Genomic DNA, 23875 nt, shown 5'->3' on the forward strand with positions numbered 1-23875 from the left:
AGAGATAAATTAGAGAGCAAAAGCCTCACTACTTTGCAGAAGAAGAATTGGATGGCAAGATACAACTTTTTAAATTCGTGTGCTTTCTCTTTTAAGGTACTTTTTGAATATTTTTTCAAAGAAAAGTTAGCGTAGTTTTCCTCTTTTAAGTTTAGCTTACGCAGCTTGACATCACAAAACGCAAAAACCAATAAGGCATGATAAAATACAAGATAAACGTAAAATAAAATAGAAGTGAAACAAAAGTTAGACACCATAAAAAAAAAACAAACAAAAAAAAAAACATAATATACTTCTATGTATGTTTACATTGAACTTAATAAAATCCTTTGTGTAAATATATGAAAAAATAGAGAGTAAGAGTTCATAAAAAAAGCCTCGCTATTTTGCTGAAGAAGAAATGGATGTCTAGATCTTTTAAAATAAGGAACTTTTTGATTTCTTTTTCCGAAAAATGGTTGGAGCAGTTTTCCTTTTTTAAATTTCACTTATGCAGTTTAACATCACAGAAAATATTAATTTGCTTTTTAACAAACTCTTAAAAACATCAGAAGTAATTCTAAATGCAACTCTATTAAAAGTGTTAACAGAATAACAAAACGACTTTTTTTTTTTTTTAAAGATAAAAAAAGTTTGAACTATCTTTAAATAAGAAATGTGAGAACAGTTTAACAGAACTTCTTGTTTATTATGTATTTAGCGAAACAGATAAATATATTTGCAAAAGCATAGAGAAAACAAACTACACAAAAGGCCCATCTTTATTGCCAAACTGAACAAACTTTTCTAAACTACATAAATGGTCTCACTATATTGCCATATTGAACAAACTTTTCTAAACTACCCTCTTTTTGAATTTTTAGCTTCATGTTTTTAATTTTGTCTTTAATATGGCTTCGGTAGGAGTACTTTTGCAAGACATGAATGAGCTTGTCACTGCTATGATTTGCCAAGATGCCAAGGTAATCTTTGTACGAGCAACTTGAGCTTACATCTGTAAACACGTCTTGCAAGATGTATGCCAACACTAAAGCTGCACATCGAGGAAAACTTCTGGTGTTGAACCATTCGTTGTGGCCAGGGCAAGCATTCAGCTTTTCAACTATTTCATCTAAAATTTTACAAACTCAAGTCATAACACAAAGAGATTAAATCGAATATTCATTTGGTTCTGAAGCATGACAAGATTAATTTTGTTTTTTTATTTGTTTTTTTTGTTGACCTTATTGTTTGCACTGATAGCAATAACTGGTTTTTGAAAGATTACCTAATTGGCATTGGCTAACTTCTGCTTTGTTTTCCTTTGTTCTTGGCTGAGTTGATCCTGAAATAAAATAAAACCATGTTCATTTTTCTAATTCATAAAAAAACCATCAACAGTTTCTAAGTGTTAGAGATAATAACAAGCTGTGCATGATTTCTAACGGTGATGTTTCTAACTTCATCATTAGAAATCGGGTAGACACAACTTTCTAAAAGTGCACTTAGCAATGATGGCTAGTTTTTATTAACAGTTAACCATCTGAAATTGTGCAAGAAGAGGTTTGTGTTTATATATGTTTGTATAAATTAGGTTTTACATTACCGATGTGTTCTTGAGTAAAAGATGGCATTTCCAACTTGATTTTTTTTCTTCTTGGATCTTTTACTTCTAAAACATAATCAGTTTTAGTATCATTCACTTGTGTAAACATTTAAGCAATCACAGAATTAGTCCTGCAACAAATACATACACACTTCTGTGTTGTTTTTTTTGTTTTTTTTTTTGTTTTTTTTATTGTTTTTCTTTTTTTTTTTTTTTTTTACAGCTTTAACAATAACAATAGGGCAAGGAGTTAATTTGGGCATTTTTATTTTTTGAAAGCGTGTTGAGATTTGCATAAAAATCAAAAATCAAAAAGAATTTACCTCTGGATGTACAAGCAAGACTTTGGCTAAATAGACTACCAACAGATTGAACAGCACCAGGTGAGGGCTGTTTTTCAAGAACAGTACCAGCCTGTTGGACTGGAACAGCTGAAAGAAACAAACTGGGTTTGGCCATCGTTTGCTGACGAGCAACAAGATTAGGAGCCAGAGGAACAGAAAAGACCTCTTTTGAAGGATTAAAAACAACTTGCAGAGAAGGAGCAACATGAACAGGTTTGGCAACCACTTGCTTATGAGCAGGTTCAAGAAGAGCAGGTTCAAGAAGAGCAGGTTCAAGAAGAGCAGCTTCAGGAGGAGCATGGAAAACACGTGTGACAGCCATAAGATTATCTTGCTGTGAAGCAACATTAGACACTGTTTCCAGCAGAACAGAAAAGACCTCTTTTGAAGGACTGAAAGCAACTTGTTGAGCAGGAGCAGCAGAAACAGGTTTGGCAACCACTTGCTCACTAAAGTAAACTGGAGAAAGTTGTGCATGGTGTTCAATAAAATCCGGTTCATCAGGAAATAATGTTAATGCAAGAGGAGAACAAGCTGTGCCAACAGGAACAGCTAGAGTCTGATCTACATCCATACAAACAGCTTGTTCATTAGGAACTAGTTGTGCAAGAGCAGAGGATAGTTCAAGAACTGGACCAGCGATTGTTTGTTCAGAAGGAACAGACGAAACAGGAGTTGAGCTAGGTTCACACAAGAAATCTACAACATGTTCGTTGCTGTCCTCTAAAGGAGCATTGTTTTCTACAGCTGGAGAAAATGGAACCACTGTGGTACAACCGAAAGTAGCAGCACATTCTTCAGAGTCAGAACCGGAGTCTGAATCTTCCTCAAAAATGTCCTCAACATCATGAAAACCGTACTCCTCTGCATTAGTTCGGAGCCAGTCCATCACATCCTTCTCCTCCTTTGGTGGTCTCTCAGACTTTTCAACAGTCAAAGACTCTATGACTCCGAAGGACTGTCCGATGCCCAGGGCAAAGCGCAACTCCTCTGCAGCGTTCCACTGGGACACATAAAAGCTATCCATTGTGTGTCTGCTGTGCTTCATGTAGAGTGTAGCAAACCGCTCGCGATCTTCTTTGCTGTTGTTGGCAAAGTAAGTGGCTATCGAACCGCGAATGCAAGTGGGAGTAAGACGCTTCATGGGAATGTTTACTTGGCTTTTTCTGAAGCAGGACGTCAGGCTAGAGGTGATAGCAGAGGAACCCATCTGGTAAACAGGCACTCTAGTTGCACCTAGTGTCACACCTTCGTCTTTGTTGGCTCTCACCGAAGGAAAAAGGGGCCTGTAGCAGTCGCTCAACTCCAAAACAGTCTTGGTGTCTGCAGCCATGTAGTGAGAGTCGTTGACAAGAAGGTCTCTGTATCTCAGCAAATAAATATCGATCAACACTTTCAAGTCGTTCGGCACTAGAATGTTTTTGGCTCCGTACTTGTATGCTGTTTTGTAGCGCTCTTGCACAATGCAATATCCACACTCACTCTTCTCAGCAGCCATGTAGTCTCTAATGTTTAAAAGAGCAATGTTAGATTTTCTTAAACTGTTAATTACAGTGACAGAGAGCAGAAGATGGTTTCGTAGAGACACAGCATTGTCTCTAGTCAGCGGAAGAGACGCCTTTCTAATCGATTCCACTAAGTCTCTTACGTATGCAGACTTGCCATATTCGGTCAGCAAACTGACATTGATGATGTTGATGCTTTTTCTTCTTTTCACAAGGCTCCTCCTCAAAGAACGAAAGGGCCTCAGCACTTTTCGCAACTCATCCACCTTGCAGCGCAAACGTCGGATGGCCTCATGAGAAAGTCCGAAATAGACGTTTCTGGCTTCACTGAAACGAAACAGGAGACAAAGGGAGACGAGGCGGTTGTACAACGTGTGACAAGACATGGCTTTTGTTTGGTCAAGTTCACTCAGCTTGGAATTGAGCTGAATTTTCTTAAAGTGCAAGGAGAAGTATCTATCCTCCAAAACATTGGAATTGGTGAGGGCGTTTGGGTGCAGCGTCAACGTGCTGTCACAACAAGTCAATATTTCCACAACTGCATTTTTGTAGATCTTTGCTTGTGACCAAGTGTTGTTGTTGGCTACCACAAGCCACTTTTCAAAGTCTCTGAAGAGCTCATCTGCTGACTGGTAATAAAAGTGAAAAGCATCTTTGTCCAGCTGAAACAAGAGTCTCTTTTCTTCGGTCAAGACATAGGAGCTGGAAACCAAGTGCTCTAAGGAATCGAAATCAGAGTCAAGGACGGATTCGGTGTTCAGCTCTTTGTTTTCTACAGAGGTGCATTGGTTTGCAGAAGGAGCCTCGGACGAACCAGCAACTGGTGAGGGCAAGCTTAAAAGAGGATCAGAGGAAAGAACCGGAGAAGAAAAAGAGGAGGAAGGCCCAGGAGCAGAGGATGCAGAGCCTGATGCAGACGCTTGTTCAGCTACTGGCTTAATACCAAAGAAGGCAGGTCGAATAAATTGAGGGACATAGAGCTTCTCGTTGTCGTATCGCTTTGCCTCTGCAATCTTTTGTTTGATCATCTTGGAATCGTAGAAATGAGTCTCTTTCAAGTGTATGTCCAGTCGGTCGTAATACTTCCAACATTGCAAACAGGGGTAAGGTTTTGGACAGCCGGACTTGCGTTCGAGACGAGCATGCTGAAACTTCCTGACCATTGCAGAGTAAAAGATGGAAGCTTCATCCAAAGTCCAAGAATGATCTTTTTTAGTCAAGTGTCTTTTAATGCTTGTGGACGAATGTTTGCACAAAGGCATCGGACAGCTAACAGCGTACCTCTTCTTGGTACCATAGAAAGGTACAACCCTGTTTACGGAGCCACACGCTGCAACTAATGCGGCCCTGACTTTGTTTTTGAGCTTTAAGTCTCTCTGTTCTTGTGACTGCTTTCTTTTCTTTTTTTTTGCTTTAGAGTTTGGAGAAGAAGCAACAACAGAGTTGTTTTCTTGTGAAGAAGACATGTTCAGGTGTTTGTTTGCAACGGTTTTTGCTAAAAAAAGGAAACCAGTCAGTGAGAGTTTTTTTCTTCTGCCTGCATCCAATCCTGGAATGTTTACAACTGCAGGGAAGAGCTGTGTTTTTTCGAATCCTCTGCAAAAGAGAAAAAAAGAAAGAAAAGAGAGCAACAAGAAGAAACAAAGTTTCCACTAGCAAATGAAAAAGAATGAGAGCAACTAGCATTACATGCATGGTGGCAGCAGTGATTGCTATTATGAGAAGGAGAATGAGAAAAAAAAAAAGAAAAAGAAAAGAAACAAATAAATAAAGAGATGGAGTTTGAGAGGATCTCGCAACCATATGACTCAAAGAAAGAAACTGTGTTGAAAAAAGGCAAGAGAGGGCAAATAGAACTTGCTAACAAGGACAAATGACAGACATAACTACAACAGTAACAACTCTCATTGCAAGCATAATAACAACAGCATCAGCATCACTGACTCAGAGAGTGTTGACATAACAAAAAAGAAAACAAAAGTACAAGCCAAGTGGGGGAACATTAACAAACACTCATTGCAACTATAACAACAACAACAACAGCAACAGCATCACTGACTCAGAGGGTATTGATAAAAAAAAACAAGCAAAACAAAAACAAACAAAAAAACAAATAAAAAAACAAAACAAGCAAATTGGGTGAACAGTAACAACTCTCATTGCAAGCATAATAACAACAACAGCATCAGCATCAGCATCACTGACTCAGAGAGTGTTGACAAAATAAAATAGACAATAAGCAAGCAAAGTGGGTGAACAGTAACAACTCTCACTGCAAGCATAATAACAACAACAGCATCAGCATCAGCATCACTGACTCAGAGAGTGTTGATAAAATAAAACAGATTATAAACAAACAAAGTGGGTGAACAGTAACAGCTCTCATTGAAAGCATAATAACAACAACAGCATCAGCAACAGCATCACTAACTCAGAGGATATATAAAAAAACAAACAAACAAACAAACAAAACAAAAACAAAAAAAAACAAGCAAAGTGGCTGAACAGTAACAGCTATCATTGCAAGTAAAATAACAACAACAGCATCAGCAACATCATCACTGACTCAGAGAGTGGTGATAAAATAAAACAGATTAAAAAACAAGCAAAGTGGCTAAACAGTAACAACTATAAATACAAGTAAAATGACAAAAGCAGCAACAGCATCACTAACTCGCAGGGTGTTGATAAAAAAAAAAAGCAACAAACAAACAAAGCAAGCAAAGTGGGTGAACATTAACACTCATTGCAACTATAATAACACCAACAGCAACAGCATCAGTGACTCAAAGGGTGTTGATAAACAAAAACAAAGGCACAAACAAAACAAGCAGAGTGGGGGAACATTAACAACACTTATTGCAAGCATAATAACAACAACAGCATCAGCATCTCTGACTCAGAGAGTGTTGATAAAATAAAATAGATTATAAACATGCCAAGTTTGTGAACATTAACAAACACTCATTGCAACTATAACAACGACTACAGCAACAGCATCACTTACTCAGAGAGTGTTGAGAAAAAAAACAACAAAAAAAACAAAAACAAAACAAAACAGAAAACAGAAGTACAAGCCAAGTGGGGGAACATTAACAAACACTCATTGCAACTAAAACAACAACAACAGCAACAGCATCACTTGCTCAGAGGATATTGATAAAAAAAACAAACAAACAAACAAACAAAACAAGCAAAGTGGCTGAACAGTAACACCTATCATTGCAAGTAAAATAACAACAACAGCATCAGCAACATCATCACTGACTCAGAGAGTGGTGATAAAATAAAACAGATTAAAAAACAAGCAAAGTGGCTGAACAGTAACAACTATAAATACAAGTAAAATGACAAAAGCAGCAACAGCATCACTAACTCGCAGGGTGTTGATAAAAAAAAAAGCAACAAACAAACAAAGCAAGCAAAGTGGGTGAACATTAACACTCATTGCAACTATAATAACACCAACAGCAACAGCATCAGTGACTCAAAGGGTGTTGATAAACAAAAACAAAGGCACAAACAAAACAAGCAGAGTGGGTGAACATTAACAACACTTATTGCAAGCATAATAACAACAACAGCATCAGCATCACTGACTCAGAGAGTGTTGATAAAATAAAATAGATTATAAACATGCCAAGTTTGTGAACATTAACAAACACTCATTGCAACTATAACAACAACAACAGCAACAGCATCACTTGCTCAGAGGATATTGATAAAAAAAACAAACAAACAAACAAACAAAACAAGCAAAGTGGCTGAACAGTAACAGCTATCATTGCAAGTAAAATAACAACAACAGCATCAGCAACATCATCACTGACTCAGAGTGTGGTGATAAAATAAAACAGATTAAAAAACAAGCAAAGTGGCTGAACAGTAACAACTATAAATACAAGTAAAATGACAAAAGCAGCAACAGCATCACTAACTCGCAGGGTGTTGATAAAAAAAAAAGCAACAAACAAATAAAGCAAGCAAAGTGGGTGAACATTAACACTCATTGCAACTATAATAACACCAACAGCAACAGCATCAGTGACTCAAAGGGTGTTGATAAAGAAAAACAAAAGCACAAACAAAACAAGCAAAGTGGGTGAACATTAACAACACTTATTGCAAGCACAATAACAACAACAGCATCAGCATCACTGACTCAGAGAGTGTTGATAAAACAAAATAGATTATAAACAAGCCAAGTTGGTGAACATTAACAAACACTCATTGCAACTGTAATAAGAACAACAGCAACAGCATCACTGACACAAAGGGTGTTGATAAACAAAAACAAAAACACAAGCAAAGTGGGTGAACATTAACAACACTCATTGCAACTATAACAACAACAACAGCAACAGCATCACTGGCTCAAAGGGTGTTGATAAAATAAAGAAACAAAAACAAAACAAGCAAAGTGGGTGAACAGTAACAACTCCCATTGCAAGCATAATAACGACAACAGCAACAGCAACACCATCACTGACTCAGAGAGTGTTGATAAAATAAAATAGATTATAAACAAGCCAAGTGGGGGAACATTAACAAACACTCATTGCAACTGTAACAACAACAACAGCAACAGCATCACTTACTCAGAGAGTGTTTATAAATAAAACAAAAAACAAAAACAAGAAACAAAAATACAAGCCAAGTGGGTGATTACTAACAGCGCTAACAGCAGCAACAACAGTGTCTTTAGAAACAACAAACAAGTACAACAGCAACAACTGCTTTTACAGAGTATAACAATAACAACAACATGGCACTAACAACAACAAAAGGGTTGGAATAAAAACCTGTAGGCAAAAGGAGAGCTGCATTCAGACAAGATCGATTACAAAGAGGCTCTTCTTTAGGACAGAGGAGAAACTGCTTTTGAGGGACAGAGGGACTTTTGTTGTTGTTGTTGTTGTTGTGCAGAAACCAACAAACTTTTATTGAACCGAATATAACCGAATATAACCGAAAGTCTTGTTTGCTTCTGTTTTGTGCCATCAAGAAGGGAAAACAAAACATCACAAAACAAACGAAGCAAACGAAACAAACAAACAAACGAACGAAACAAACAAAAAAACGATTAAATAAATAAACAAACAAACGAAACAAACAAACAAACAAAAACAAATAGGAAAAACAGAAAACGCAGTACCGAAACCTCGCCATTTTTATCCTTCCTCGAGCTTTCTTTGGGCGCCAAAGACCGAGAAAGTTGAGCAAACGTGACGTTGAGGGGGGGGGGGGGTACTTAAGGCCAGCAGACCGACCAATGGCAAGCTTAGGAGAGACCCACGTGAATGTTACATTTTCTTTCTATGTACGCTGAATCCGCTCAAAGTCTGGAATTTCCAGCATTCACGTGTCATCACTCCAGCCACCAGATTGGCCCACACTTTGCACACTTTCAAGACTAGAACTTCACTTAATCACAAATTGAGCCAAAAAAAAACTAAGTCTCGCATGGCGACAACTTTTCCAAAAGCAAACAAAGGCAAACAAAGGCAAACGAAGGCAAACGAAGAAAAAACAAAAACAAGTAAACAAAAACAAAACCGAAAAGGGAGAGAGAGAGCAAGTCGACTCATTTCTTTCGACTGCCTTAAACGAGAAGTCTAAAACGTTTAAAAGTTGAAAACTAAGTTTTTTAAATGAACTGCACCGAAAAAACTTTACGACAGTTTAGCTGGTTAAAAACGCAGAGGAAAATATTTTATAAAATTTAAGCGTTCTAAAGATGTCCATTTTTGTTTTTGTTTTTTTTTTATTTTGGTTTGTTTCTGGTTTGCTTCTTTTTTTTTTTTTAAATTCTAGCGATCGAGCATATTTGAACGGTTTCATCAGCCTGTTGGCGCACGTGCTCGAGAGCTAGAACTTTGATTGCTTTTGTTGTTGAGAATTGAGAATGTCCGAGCAGGTTTTTTTATCGATTTCATCGCTTGTGGCGAGGCAAAAATCAAAACGCTTTTTGGACGAAAGAAAGGAGATTAAAAGGAAAAAAGAGAAGAAAAAAAAAAACAAAAAAATAGGTTATGTGTCATAAACATTTATTTTCTCACGCGATGACGTCTAGTTTTGTTAGAGTAATTAAAATATGGTATCAAGTTTGTAATTTCTATCTTATTTTTAGTTACGGATAATTGCCAATTATGTCACGTTTAGTATACACAACGCTGTTTTCTTAATAGCAATATGATACAAACAAGTTATAAAAAAAAAAAGCGTTCGCTCGATCTTCCTTAGTCAGTTGAACAAAAAGAAATTTTCACAACATATGATTGATTTGGTTGTCCTAGCAAGCTGTTTTAGCAAACGACTAGAGGTTGCAACTGTTGTTCATTGAAAACGAAAAATCTAGCGTCAGCAAGAAATTTTTGAATACATAATGTACACAAAAGTGGCACTAACAAATGAAAATGTAAAAAAAAATGTTTACCTTGATGCCAGACTCGCAGAGATGTTGTCGCTCGTTGCTATCGACTGCGAACAGCTTTGTTGTTTTTCGAAGTGCCTCTTCACTCTACTTATAGCCGAAGTTTTGGCTTCGAAAAAAAATACGAACGTCGTTAAGCTCAACGAGCTGCTTTAATTGTTGTTCGTGCGAAAACGAAATGCTTAAACGGATAAAAGTGTTGGCGTAATTACACTTTTCGACCGCGATGCAGTTTGTCAACAACTCTAGCGTACTTTTTTGGCTCGTGGAGCAAAAAAGCCTCATGATAATAGCAAAGGCTTAAAATGTCTTAACATGTCAGCAAAGGCTTAATATGCTTAATAAACTGTGGGTTAAGTTTTTGCGGTGCAGCTCATTAACAACTTAATTTGCAACTTGCTGGCACAAGCAAACGTTTATGACTTCTCGTTTAAGAAGTTGAGCGAAATCAGTCGACTCACTCATTCTCCCTTTTCTGTTTTGTTTTTGTTTTGTTTTTTTGTTTTTGTTTTTGTTTGTTTTTTTTTTCTTTGTTTGTCTTTTGTTTAAAATGTAAAAAACTCGAAAGGAAAGTTGTTGCTTTGTTTGCTTATTGAAAGTTTTCGCCAGTTGCAAGACTTAGTTTTGTTTTTGTTTACTTATTAAAATATCGAGGAAAATATTTGAGGACATCGCATTCTAAAGGTGCCTTTTTAATAAAACATCTAACGATTTAGCTTTTAACGTTATGCTCAAAAGAATGCCCGTTTCGGTTTCTTTTTTCTTTTTTTTTTTTTTTTTTTCCTTTGTTTCAATTGGGCAGAGTGCTCATTTGAGCAGCCCGCCCATGATCCAAAATTAGGACTTTTCTACGAGATACTTTTCATGGACTGTTGTAATTTCAGCAGACCAACACAGTGACTAGTTGGTAGTGTGTGTTAGTTCCGCTTTCATTCACGGTTGAGCGGACCTGTTCGATTACTCGAACATTGGTCACGTCTGGAACGTGAGAATGCTAGAGTGCGTTTTACTAACAATTTTATCGCTTGTGGCCAGGAAAGCAAAACTTTCCGTTTTTGTCTTTTGCATTCTAAAGGTGCCTTCTTAATAAAACCTCTAACGATTTAGCTTTTAACGTTATGCTTAAAAGAATGCCCGTTTCGATTTCATTTTTTTTTTCTGTTTGTTTTTGTTTTTGTTTTTTTTTTTCAATTCGGCATTTTAAGGGTGCCTTTATAACAAGATCTAACGATATAGCGTTTAATGTTGTGCTCAAAAAAAAAAAAAGTGCCTTTTATATCTCTCAATGGTCTCCAACGATAAAACTGCCGACCAATCGCAACGATTAAACAGCCGACCAATGGCAGCTCAATAGTCTCCAAACATGAAACTGCCGACCAATGGCAGCTCAGTGGTTTGAGAAGTGAGATCATTCGATTTCGTTTTATTATCTCCAGTTTGAACTAGTGCTTGGCTTTTATAAAAATTGTCAAATTTTGCCAAGCAAATCTTATACGAAACGCTACTTTGATGTCAAACCTTCGTTACTCCCTATTCCCTTCTAGCGGAGGGCCGGCTAAAAGCTAGAAAAAAAGAGAGAAGGAAACTTTTTTCTTTTTTTCTTTATCTTTTTTTTTTTTTTTTTTTAAGAGGGGTAGGGGTGGGGGGGGGGGGGGGGGAAGGAGTAAGAGAATTACGGGGTTAGGATTGGAGGGGGATGAGGTTACGGTTTGGAAGCCTGGGGACAATGAAAAATTGCGTTCGTATAGTGTCCACGAGGGGCGTCCTTCGGTTGTAACGTGCCGCTAGGTGCACGCGTCTAGTAGTTTCGTTGCATCGACCTAGAGGAGTTCTCCGAAAGGTCTTGCGCTTTGGGCTCGGGCAAACGGCCTGCATCCATTGTAAACACGGTCTCTGCCGTTAGAAAATCGTTAACCAGGCTTTTGTGAGCTTTAACAACCATCCCTTTGAGTTTAAAACGAACGTTTCCCCAAAAGCCATTCGAGATGGAGGTACTCACGGAGGTTTGTTACGGTAACAACCCTGTGGTTTGCCATCTTCTTTCTTTCCGCAGCGTCGCAAACGGATCGGCCGGTCTCTTAGGTGACGAAAAAACGTCTGATCTCTCGACTGGAATGCTTAACGTACTAAGATTAGAAGAGTTAGTACTAAGAGTCGCATCTGGCCGCCGTAATTTTCTTCGATGATGTACTTGAAAATTTCGTGACGTCGTTTTCAAAGCTCTAGGGTCGATTTTAACCTTCGACCTTAAAGTCGATTTTAGCCTTCGGTGTGGCTCTGTACAACTTTTGCGGTGAAAAAGCTTGCGCGGAGTCTACAGTTGTATTTAGCCGACAGACGCTGGCAACGCAGAAACAGAATGACTCTTGGGCGGCGCAAACCGAGCGTTCAGCAAATTTCTAGCATTTTACGTCAAAGCGGACAATCTGCACGACAAATAAAGCTAACTTTCTCGTTGCAACAGTTAGTCACTGGACGTTGGACGAGTGTGTACAGCTGTTTTGCGTCGAAAGCCGACCGGTGGTCGGATGCGACTCTTCTTTTCATTCGAAAATCAGAACCTGGCCATCAGTCGTGTATCACCATCGAATGCTTAATGTAGTGATTTCTCGAAACGACAAAAGCTTGTAAAACAAACAGCTTCGCTGTACTGTTGCCTAGTATGTTAACGGATGGCCAGGAACAACCTTGGTCTGTAAAGAATGAGTTCGTTTTTCCATTCGAGGCACTAATTACTGCAGTTTTAAAAGTCACCTAAAGTATAAGCTCATCTCTCCATTCAAGAAAAACAAGCATCAGAGTTTCGGAAAGTTTGCATGCACGACACCACCATCGATGATACTTAAACAAACAGAAAATGAATTGCAAAACAGAACCACTGAATTGCAAAACATAACAACGGACAGCTTGTAAAAAGCATGGTGATGAGCTTCTTCAATCCAATCAAGGAACCAAGCATCACAGTTTCGGCAATGGTGCATGTGCAAATCAGCAAACTGTGATACTTAATCAAACAACTTCACTGTTTTGCTTAGTTTAAGAACGGATGGCTAAGAACAACCTCGTTAGTGAGTATGAAGTCATCTCTTCATTCAAGGAATTAATAATCAGAGTTTTAGAAGTCTCTTACGTGCGATACTACTATCAACGGTACTTAATCAAACAGCCTCTCAGAATGGCCTAGTTTGAGAACGGAAGGCTAGGAACAACCTTAGTAGTGGGTCATCAGTTCAACTTTTCATTCAAGGAATTAAGCATCTAAAATCTGAAAAATAAAAAGAAGAGCTCTTTGTTAGAAGTTCTTATTTTTATTTTTCCTCAACTTCTATTTCTTTTCTTTTTTCTTTTTTTTTTTTTAATGATAGTTTTTCTTTTTTTTTTATCTATTTTGTTCGTTTAAATTAATACAACAGGCGTTTTAGGTCGTTTCTGTAACATTATTTAACACTTTAAATTGTAATAAATATTTGAACTGAAGAAAATCCTTTTCGTAACGTTAAAATGTCATAAGAACATTTCATCTTTACCAAATACGCTTGTAAAAATAGTTTCACTTTTAAAGTTTGTTGTATATGTCTTTTAATTTAGTGAATCGCAATTTGGATTCTCTTAGGCGCACATCTACTTTAGTTGCTTTTTCTTAAAGAAAGGTCACCAGAGTTATCTTACACAGCTCCTGCAGCATAATCTTTAACAAAATACTCTTTTGAAAAGTTTTACATTGAAATAAACAAAAGCCATTTGCGTAAATAGAGATAAATTAGAGAATAAAAAGTGCATAAACGCCTCGCTACTTTGATGAAGAAGAAACGGATGACTAGATGCAACTTTTTAATTTCGCGTGCTATCTCTTTCGATTAAGGTACTTTTTGAATATTTTTTCAAAGAAATGTTAGCGTAGTTTTCCTTTTTTAAATTTAAATCATGTTTAAAGGTAGTTTTTGAATGTTTTTTCAAAGAAATGTTAGCGTAGTTTTCATCTATTAAATCTAAATCATGTTTAAAGGTAGTTTTCGAATATTTTTTCAAAGAAAAGTTAGCGTAGGTTTCCTCTTTTAGATCTAGCTTATGTTTAAGGTAGTTTTTGAGTATTTTTCAAAGAAAAGTTAGCGTAGTTTTCCTCTTTTAGATCTAGCTTATGTTTAAGGTAGTTTTTGAGTATTTTTTCAAAAGAAAAGTTAGCATAGTTTTCCTCTTTTGGATATAGCTTATGTTTAAGGTAGTTTTTAAATATTTTTTTAAAGAAAAGTTAGCGTAGTTTTCCTCCTTTAGATCTAGCTTTATAATTCAGGTAGTTTTTGAATATTTTTTCAAATAAAAATTAGCAAAGTTTAGCTTATTTAGCATGACATCACAAAATACTAAACTCAAAAAGGCAAGATAAAGTATAAGATAAACGTAAAATAAGATATAGATGAAACAAATGTTAGGCTGCATAAAATCTAAAACTGCATTGCCTATCATAAACACAAACGTCTAGTAAGAGCTTTTAAAGTTCGTTCTTTTCGTCTTTTAATTTGGTGAATCGCGATTTGAATTTTCTAAAGCGCACATGCCTCTCAGTTGCTTTTTTCTTAAGGAAAGGTCACCAGAGTTTTTTTACGCAGCTCCTGCAGCATAATCTTTAACAAAATACTCTTTTGTATATCATTACACAGAAATAAACAAAAACCATTTGCGTAAACAGAGATAAATTAGAACTCAAAAGTGCATAAAAAGCCTCGCTACTTTGCTATAGAAGAAGTGGATGACTAGATACAACTTTGTAAATTCGTGTACTACCTCGATGGATTAAGGTATTTTTCGAAAGTTTTTTTAAAGCAAAAATAGCGCAGTCTTCCTCTTTTAAATCTACCTTATGTCTAAGGCAGTTTTTGAATAGATTTTCAAAGAAAGGTTAGCGTAGTTTTCCACTTTTAAGTTTAGCTATATGTAGCTTGACAAAACAACACACAAAAAGACAAGATAAAATATCAGATAAACGTAAAATAAAATATAAATGAAACTAAAGTTAGGCTGCATAAAAAACAAACAACTTAATAATCTACTAGACATGTTTAAGTTGAATTAAGTAAAGTCCTTTGCGCAAATTTGGGTAAATAAGAGATTAAAAGTCCATAAAAGCCTCGATACTTTGCTGAAGAAGAAGATGACTATATGCAACTTTTTAAAATCGTGAGCTATCTATATCGATTTAGGTCCTTTTTGAGTACTTTTTCAATGAGAAGTTAGCGCAGTTTTCCTCTTTTAAGATTGGATCATGAAGCTTGACATAACAAAACACAAAACTAACAAAGGCAAGACAAATATAAGGTAAACGCAATATAAAATATAGATGAAATTAAAGTTAGGCTGCATAAAATAAACGGGTAACAATACTCTTCTATGTATATTTACATTGAGTTAAATAAAATCCTTTGCGCAAATATAGGTATGTTAGAGAGTAAAAGTGCATAAAAAGCCTCGCTACATGCTGTAGAAGAAGTGGATGACTAGATACAAACTTTTAAATTTGTGTGCTGTCTCTATCGAATAAGGTAGTTTTCGAAAGTTTTTTCAAAGCAAAAATAGCGCAGTGTTCCTCTTTTAAATTTAGATTATCTCAAAGGTAGATTTTGAATAGTTTTTCAAAGAAAGGTTAGCGTAGCTTTCCTCTTTTAAGTTTAGCTTATGTAGCTTGACATCACAAAACACAAAGCTCAAAAAGACAAAATAAAATATAAGATAAACGTGAAATAAAATACAGATGAAGCTAAAGTTAGACTGCATAAAAAACCAACAACATAATAATCTACTAGGTATGTTTACATTAAATTAAATAAAATCCTATGCGCAAATATAGGTATGTTAGAGAGAAAAAGCCTCGCTACTTTGTTAAAGGTAGTTTTTGAATAGTTTTTCAAAGAAAGGTTAGCGTAGTTTTCCTCTTTAAAGTTTAGTTTATGTAGCTTGATATCACAAAACACAAAACTCAAAAAAGAAAAGTAAAGATAAAAGTTAATCGTAAAATAAAATATAGGTGAAATAATTGTTAGGCTGCATAAAAGAAAAAAAAAATCATAGCATAATAATCTTCTATATATGCTTGGATTGAATTAAATGAATTCCTTTGCGTAAATATAAGCAAACTAGTGAGAAAAAGTGCATAAAAAGCATCGCTACTTTGCTGCAGAAGAAGTGGATGACTATATGCAACTTTTTAAAATTGTGTGCTATCTCTATCGATTAAGGTGGTTTTCGAAAGTTTTTTCAAAGCAAAAATAGCGTAGTTTTCCTCTTTTAAATCTAGCTTTTGTCTAGGGTAGTTTATGAATAGATTTTCAAAGAAAGGTTAGCGTAGCATTCCTCTTTTAAGTTTAGCTTAAAATTCTTGGGCATCACAAAACACAAAACTCAAAAAGATAAGATAAAATATAAGATAAACCTAAAACATAATATAAATGAAACTAAAGATAAGCTGCATAAAAAACTAACAACATAATAATCTACTAGGCATGTTTAAATTGAATTATATAAAATCCTTTGCGCAAATATAGGTATGTTAGTAAAAAAGCATTAAAAGCCTCGCAACTTTGTTAAAGGTAGATTTTGAATAGTTTTTCAAAGAAAGGTTAGCGTAGTTTTCCTCTTTTATGTTTAGATTATGTAGCTTGACATCACAAAACACAAAGCTCAAAAAGACAAAATAAAATTATAAGATAAACGTAAAATATAGATGAAACAAAGTTTACACTGCATAATAAACAAACAACATAATTATCTACTAGGCATGTTTAAGTTGAACTAAATAAATTCCTTTGCGCAAATATGGGAAAGTTAGACAGTAAAAATCCATAAAAAGCCTCGATACTTTGCTGAAGAAGATGACTATATGCAACTTTTTAAAATCGTGAGCTATCTATATCGATTTAGGTCCTTTTTGAGTACTTTTTCAATGGAAAGTTAGAGCAGTTTTCCTCTTTTAAGATTAGATTATGAAGCTTGACATAATAAACACAAAACTAACAAAGGCAAGATAAAATATAAGGTAGTTTTCGAATGTTTTTTCAAAGCAAAATTAGCGTAGTGTTCCTCTTTTAAATCTAGATTATCTCAAAGGTAGATTTTGAATAGTTTTTCAAAGAAAAGTTAGCGTAGCTTTCCTCTTTTAACATTAGCTTATGTAGCTTGACATCACAGAACACAAAAACATAAAATAAAATATAAGACAAATAGATGTAGCTAAAGTTAGGCTGCATAAAAAACCAACAACATAAAATATCTACTAGGCATGTTTAAATTGAATTAAATAAAACCCTTTGCGCAAAAATAGAGAGTAAAATGCATAATGTTAGAGAGTAAAAGTGCATAGAAAGCCTCGCTACTTTGCTGTAGAAGAAGTGGATGACTAGATACACTTTTTTAAACTTGTGTGCTATCTCTATCGAATAAGGTAGTTTTCGAGAGTTTTTTCAAAGCAAAATTAGCGTAGTGTTCCTCTTTTAAATCTAGATTATCTCAAAAATAGATTTCGAATAGTTTTTCAAAGAAAGGTTAGCGTAGCTTTCCTCTTTTAACATTAGCTTATGTAGCTTGACATCACAGAACACAAAAAGATAAAATAAAATATAAGACAAACGTAAAATGAAAAATAGATGTAGCTTAAGTTAGACTGCATAAAAAACCAACAACATAATAATCTAACAGGTATGTTTAAGTTGAATTAAATAAAACCCTCTGCGCAAATATAGGTATGCTAGAGAGTAAAAAGGCATAAAAAGCCTCGCTACTTTGTTAAAGGTAGTTTTTGAATAGTTTTTCAAAGACAGGTTAGCGTAAATTTCCTCTTTAAAGTTTAGCTTATGTAGCTTGACATCACAAAATATAAAACTCAAAAAGACAAGATAAAATATAAGATAAACGCAAAATAAAATATAGATGAAACTAAAGTTAGGCTGCATAAAAAACCAACAACATAATAATCTACTAGGCATGTTAAATTGAAATAAATAAAATCGTTTGCGCAAAAATAGCTATGTTAGAGAGTAAAAGTGCATAGAAAGCCTCGCTACTTTGGTGTAAAAGAAGTGGATCACTAGATACAACATTTTAAAATCGTGTGCTATCTCTATCGATTAAGGTGGTTTTCGAAAGTTTTTTCAAAGCAAAAATAGCGTAGTCTTCCTCTTTTAAATCTAGATTATGTCTAAGGTAGTTTTTGAACAGTTTTTCAAAGAAAGGTTAGCGTAGCTTTCTCTTTTAACATTAGCTTATGTAGCTTGACATCACAAAACACAAAACTCAAAAAGACAAAATAAATATAAGATAAACGTAAAATAAAATGTAGATGAAGCTAAAGTTAGGCCTGCCATGAAATAAACGGGTAACAATATTTTTCTATGTATGTTTACATTGAGTTATATAAAATCCTCTGCGCAAATATAGGTATGTTAGAGAGTAAAAGTGCATAAAAAGCCTCGCTACTTTGTTAAAGGTTGTTTTTGAATAGTTTTTCAAAAAAAGGTTAGCGTAGTTTTCCTCTTTTAACATTAGCTTATGTAGCTTGACATCACAAAGCACAAAACTCAAAAAGACAAAATAAAATATAAGATAAACGTAAAATAAAATACAGATGAAGCTAAAGTTAGGCTGCATAAAATAAACGGGTAACAATATTTTTCTATGTATGTTTACATTGAGTTAAATAAAATCCTCTGCGCAAATATAGGTATGTTAGAGAGTAAAAGTGCATAAAAGCCTCGCTACTTTGTTAAAGGTAGTTTTTGAATTAGTTTTTCAAAAAAAAGGTCTTTAAAGTTTAGCTTATGTAGCTTGACATCACAAAAACAAAACTCAAAAAGACAAGATAAAAATATAAGATAAACGCAAAACAAAATATAGATGAAACTAAAGTTAGGCTGCATATAAAACCAACAACATAATATTCTACTAGCCTAGTTTTCCTCTTTTAAGTTTAGATTATGTAGCTTGACATCACAAAACGCAAAAAGGCAAGACAAAATACAAGGTAAACGTAAAATAAAGTAGAAGTGAAACAAAAGATAGGTTGCATAATACAAAAACTGCATTGCCAAAAATAGAATTTGTTGTCTAGAAAGACTTTTTAAAGTTTGTTTCTTTCGTCTATTGACTTAGTGAATCGCGATCTGGTTTTTCTTAGGCGCGCTTGTTTCTTAGTTGTTTTTTTTTGTAAAGAAAGTTTATTCAGACGTTTTTTTTACGCAACTCCTTTAACATTATTTTTAACAAAGTATTCTTTTATACGTGTTTACATTGAAATAAAACCCTTTGCGTAAATAGAGATAAATTAGAGAGCAAAAGCCTCACTACTTTGCAAGAAGAATTGGATGGCAAGATACAAACTTTTTAAATTCGTGTGCTTTCTCTTTTAAGGTACTTTTGAATATTTTTTCTAAAGAAAAGTTAGCGTAGTTTTCCTCTTTTAAGTTTAGCTTACGCAGCTTGACATCACAAAACGCAAAAACAATAAGGCATGATAAAATACAAGATAAACGTAAAATAAAATAGAAGTGAAACAAAAGTTAGACACCATAAAAAAAAAACAAACAAAAAAAAAACATAATATACTTCTATGTATGTTTACATTGAACTTAATAAAATCCTTTGTGTAAATATATGAAAAAATAGAGAGTAAGAGTTCATAAAAAAAGCCTCGCTATTTTGCTGAAGAAGAAATGGATGTCTAGATCTTTTAAAATAAGGAACTTTTTGATTTCTTTTTCCGAAAAATGGTTGGAGCAGTTTTCCTTTTTTAAATTTCACTTATGCAGTTTAACATCACAGAAAATATTAATTTGCTTTTTAACAAACTCTTAAAAACATCAGAAGTAATTCTAAATGCAACTCTATTAAAAGTGTTAACAGAATAACAAAACGACTTTTTTTTTTTTTAAAGATAAAAAAGTTTGAACTATCTTTAAATAAGAAATGTGAGAACAGTTTAACAGAACTTCTTGTTTATTATGTATTTAGCGAAACAGATAAATATATTTGCAAAAGCATAGAGAAAACAAACTACACAAAAGGCCCATCTTTATTGCCAAACTGAACAAACTTTTCTAAACTACATAAATGGTCTCACTATATTGCCATATTGAACAAACTTTTCTAAACTACCCTCTTTTTGAATTTTTAGCTTCATGTTTTTTAAATGTTTTTAATTTTGTCTTTAATATGGCTTCGGTAGGAGTACTTTTGCAAGACATGAATGAGCTTGTCACTGCTATGATTTGCCAAGATGCCAAGGTAATCTTTGTACGAGCAACTTGAGCTTACATCTGTAAACACGTCTTGCAAGATGTATGCCAACACTAAAGCTGCACATCGAGGAAAACTTCTGGTGTTGAACCATTCGTTGTGGCCAGGGCAAGCATTCAGCTTTTCAACTATTTCATCTAAAATTTTACAAACTCAAGTCATAACACAAAGAGATTAAATCGAATATTCATTTGGTTCTGAAGCATGACAAGATTAATTTTGTTTTTTTATTTGTTTTTTTGTTGACCTTATTGTTTGCACTGATAGCAATAACTGGTTTTTGAAAGATTACCTAATTGGCATTGGCTAACTTCTGCTTTGTTTTCCTTTGTTCTTGGCTGAGTTGATCCTGAAATAAAATAAAACCATGTTCATTTTTCTAATTCATAAAAAAACCATCAACAGTTTCTAAGTGTTAGAGATAATAACAAGCTGTGCATGATTTCTAACGGTGATGTTTCTAACTTCATCATTAGAAATCGGGTAGACACAACTTTCTAAAAGTGCACTTAGCAATGATGGCTAGTTTTTATTAACAGTTAACCATCTGAAATTGTGCAAGAAGAGGTTTGTGTTTATATATGTTTGTATAAATTAGGTTTTACATTACCGATGTGTTCTTGAGTAAAAGATGGCATTTCCAACTTGATTTTTTTTCTTCTTGGATCTTTTACTTCTAAAACATAATCAGTTTTAGTATCATTCACTTGTGTAAACATTTAAGCAATCACAGAATAGTCCTGCAACAAATACATACACACTTCTGTGTTGTTTTTTTGTTTTTTTTTTTTGTTTTTTTATTGTTTTTCCTTTTTTTTTTTTTTTTTTACAGCTTTAACAATAACAATAGGGCAAGGAGTTAATTTGGGCATTTTTTTTTTGAAAGCGTGTTGAGATTTGCATAAAAATCAAAAATCAAAAAGAATTTACCTCTGGATGTACAAGCAAGACTTTGGCTAAATAGACTACCAACAGATTGAACAGCACCAGGTGAGGGCTGTTTTTCAAGAACAGTACCAGCCTGTTGGACTGGAACAGCTGAAAGAAACAAACTGGGTTTGGCCATCGTTTGCTGACGAGCAACAAGATTAGGAGCCAGAGGAACAGAAAAGACCTCTTTTGAAGGATTAAAAACAACTTGCAGAGAAGGAGCAACATGAACAGGTTTGGCAACCACTTGCTTATGAGCAGGTTCAAGAAGAGCAGGTTCAAGAAGAGCAGGTTCAAGAAGAGCAGCTTCAGGAGGAGCATGAAAACACGTGTGACAGCCATAAGATTATCTTGCTGTGAAGCAACATTAGACACTGTTTCCAGCAGAACAGAAAAGACCTCTTTTGAAGGACTGAAAGCAACTTGTTGAGCAGGAGCAGCAGAAACAGGTTTGGCAACCACTTGCTCACTAAAGTAAACTGGAGAAAGTTGTGCATGGTGTTCAATAAAATCCGGTTCATCAGGAAATAATGTTAATGCAAGAGGAGAACAAGCTGTGCCAACAGGAACAGCTAGAGTCTGATCTACATCCATACAAACAGCTTGTTTCATTAGGAACTAGTTGTGCAAGAGCAGAGGATAGTTCAAGAACTGGACCAGCGATTGTTTGTCAGAAGGAACACGACGAACAGGAGTTGAGCTAGGTTCACACAAGAAATCTACAACATGTTCGTTGCTGTCCTCTAAAGGAGCATTGTTTTCTACAGCTGGAGAAAATGGAACCACTGTGGTACAACCGAAAGTAGCAGCACATTCTTCAGAGTCAGAACCGGAGTCTGAATCTTCCTCAAAAATGTCCTCAACATCATGAAAACCGTACTCCTCTGCATTAGTTCGGAGCCAGTCCATCACATCCTTCTCCTCCTTTGGTGGTCTCTCAGACTTTTCAACAGTCAAAGACTCTATGACTCCGAAGGACTGTCCGATGCCCAGGGCAAAGCGCATCTCCTCTGCAGCGTTCCACTGGGACACATAAAAGCTATCCATTGTGTGTCTGCTGTGCTTCATGTAGAGTGTAGCAAACCGCTCGCGATCTTCTTTGCTGTTGTTGGCAAAGTAAGTGGCTATCGAACCGCGAATGCAAGTGGGAGTAAGACGCTTCATGGGAATGTTTACTTGGCTTTTTCTGAAGCAGGACGTCAGGCTAGAGGTGATAGCAGAGAACCCATCTGGTAAACAGGCACTCTAGTTGCACCTAGTGTCACACCTTCGTCTTTGTTGGCTCTCACCGAAGGAAAAAGGGGCCTGTAGCAGTCGCTCAACTCCAAAACAGTCTTGGTGTCTGCAGCCATGTAGTGAGAGTCGTTGACAAGAAGGTCTCTGTATCTCAGCAAATAAATATCGATCAACACTTTCAAGTCGTTCGGCACTAGAATGTTTTTGGCTCCGTACTTGTATGCTGTTTTGTAGCGCTCTTGCACAATGCAATATCCACACTCACTCTTCTCAGCAGCCATGTAGTCTCTAATGTTTAAAAGAGCAATGTTAGATTTTCTTAAACTGTTAATTACAGTGACAGAGAGCAGAAGATGGTTTCGTAGAGACACAGCATTGTCTCTAGTCAGCGGAAGAGACGCCTTTCTAATCGATTCCACTAGTCTCTTACGTATGCAGACTTGCCATATTCGGTCAGCAAACTGACATTGATGATGTTGATGCTTTTTCTTCTTTTCACAAGGCTCCTCCTCAAAGAACGAAAGGGCCTCAGCACTTTTCGCAACTCATCCACCTTGCAGCGCAAACGTCGGATGGCCTCATGAGAAAGTCCGAAATAGACGTTTCTGGCTTCACTGAAACGAAACAGGAGACAAAGGGAGACGAGGCGGTTGTACAACGTGTGACAAGACATGGCTTTTGTTTGGTCAAGTTCACTCAGCTTGGAATTGAGCTGAATTTTCTTAAAGTGCAAGGAGAAGTATCTATCCTCCAAAACATTGGAATTGGTGAGGGCGTTTGGGTGCAGCGTCAACGTGCTGTCACAACAAGTCAATATTTCCACAACTGCATTTTTGTAGATCTTTGCTTGTGACCAAGTGTTGTTGTTGGCTACCACAAGCCACTTTTCAAAGTCTCTGAAGAGCTCATCTGCTGACTGGTAATAAAAGTGAAAAGCATCTTTGTCCAGCTGAAACAAGAGTCTCTTTTCTTCGGTCAAGACATAGGAGCTGGAAACCAAGTGCTCTAAGGAATCGAAATCAGAGTCAAGGACGGATTCGGTGTTCAGCTCTTTGTTTTCTACAGAGGTGCATTGGTTTGCAGAAGGAGCCTCGGACGAACCAGCAACTGGTGAGGGCAAGCTTAAAAGAGGATCAGAGGAAAGAACCGGAGAAGAAAAAGAGGAGGAAGGCCCAGGAGCAGAGGATGCAGAGCCTGATGCAGACGCTTGTTCAGCTACTGGCTTAATACCAAAGAAGGCAGGTCGAATAAATTGAGGGACATAGAGCTTCTCGTTGTCGTATCGCTTTGCCTCTGCAATCTTTTGTTTGATCATCTTGGAATCGTAGAATGAGTCTCTTTCAAGTGTATGTCCAGTCGGTCGTAATACTTCCAACATTGCAAACAGGGGTAAGGTTTTGGACAGCCGGACTTGCGTTCGAGACGAGCATGCTGAAACTTCCTGACCATTGCAGAGTAAAAGATGGAAGCTTCATCCAAAGTCCAAGAATGATCTTTTTTAGTCAAGTGTCTTTTAATGCTTGTGGACGAATGTTTGCACAAAGGCATCGGACAGCTAACAGCG

The 23875-nt window shown here is 35.8% G+C and overlaps 1 protein-coding gene across 1 annotated transcript; it reads right to left on the reverse strand.

Annotated features, from left to right (window-relative positions):
• Positions 1-742: 742 nt before the first annotated feature.
• Positions 743-8661, reverse strand: LOC149892631 (uncharacterized). The gene is made up of 5 exons (XM_090078936.1): positions 8590-8661; positions 1909-4929; positions 1586-1651; positions 1268-1324; positions 743-1111 (listed from the first exon to the last, which is right to left on the reverse strand). The coding sequence occupies exons 2-5, from the start codon at positions 4898-4900 to the stop codon at positions 792-794; spliced, it is 3435 nt and encodes a 1144-aa protein (XP_089935062.1). The 5' UTR covers positions 4901-4929; positions 8590-8661; the 3' UTR covers positions 743-791.
• Positions 8662-23875: the final 15214 nt, after the last annotated feature.

Source organism: Hydra viridissima, unplaced genomic scaffold (assembly GCF_058129835.1).
Source record: "Hydra viridissima isolate aposymbiotic clone 2 unplaced genomic scaffold, HvirCarnegie_v1 scaffold_2, whole genome shotgun sequence".
Lineage (NCBI taxonomy): Eukaryota > Metazoa > Cnidaria > Hydrozoa > Anthoathecata > Hydridae > Hydra > Hydra viridissima.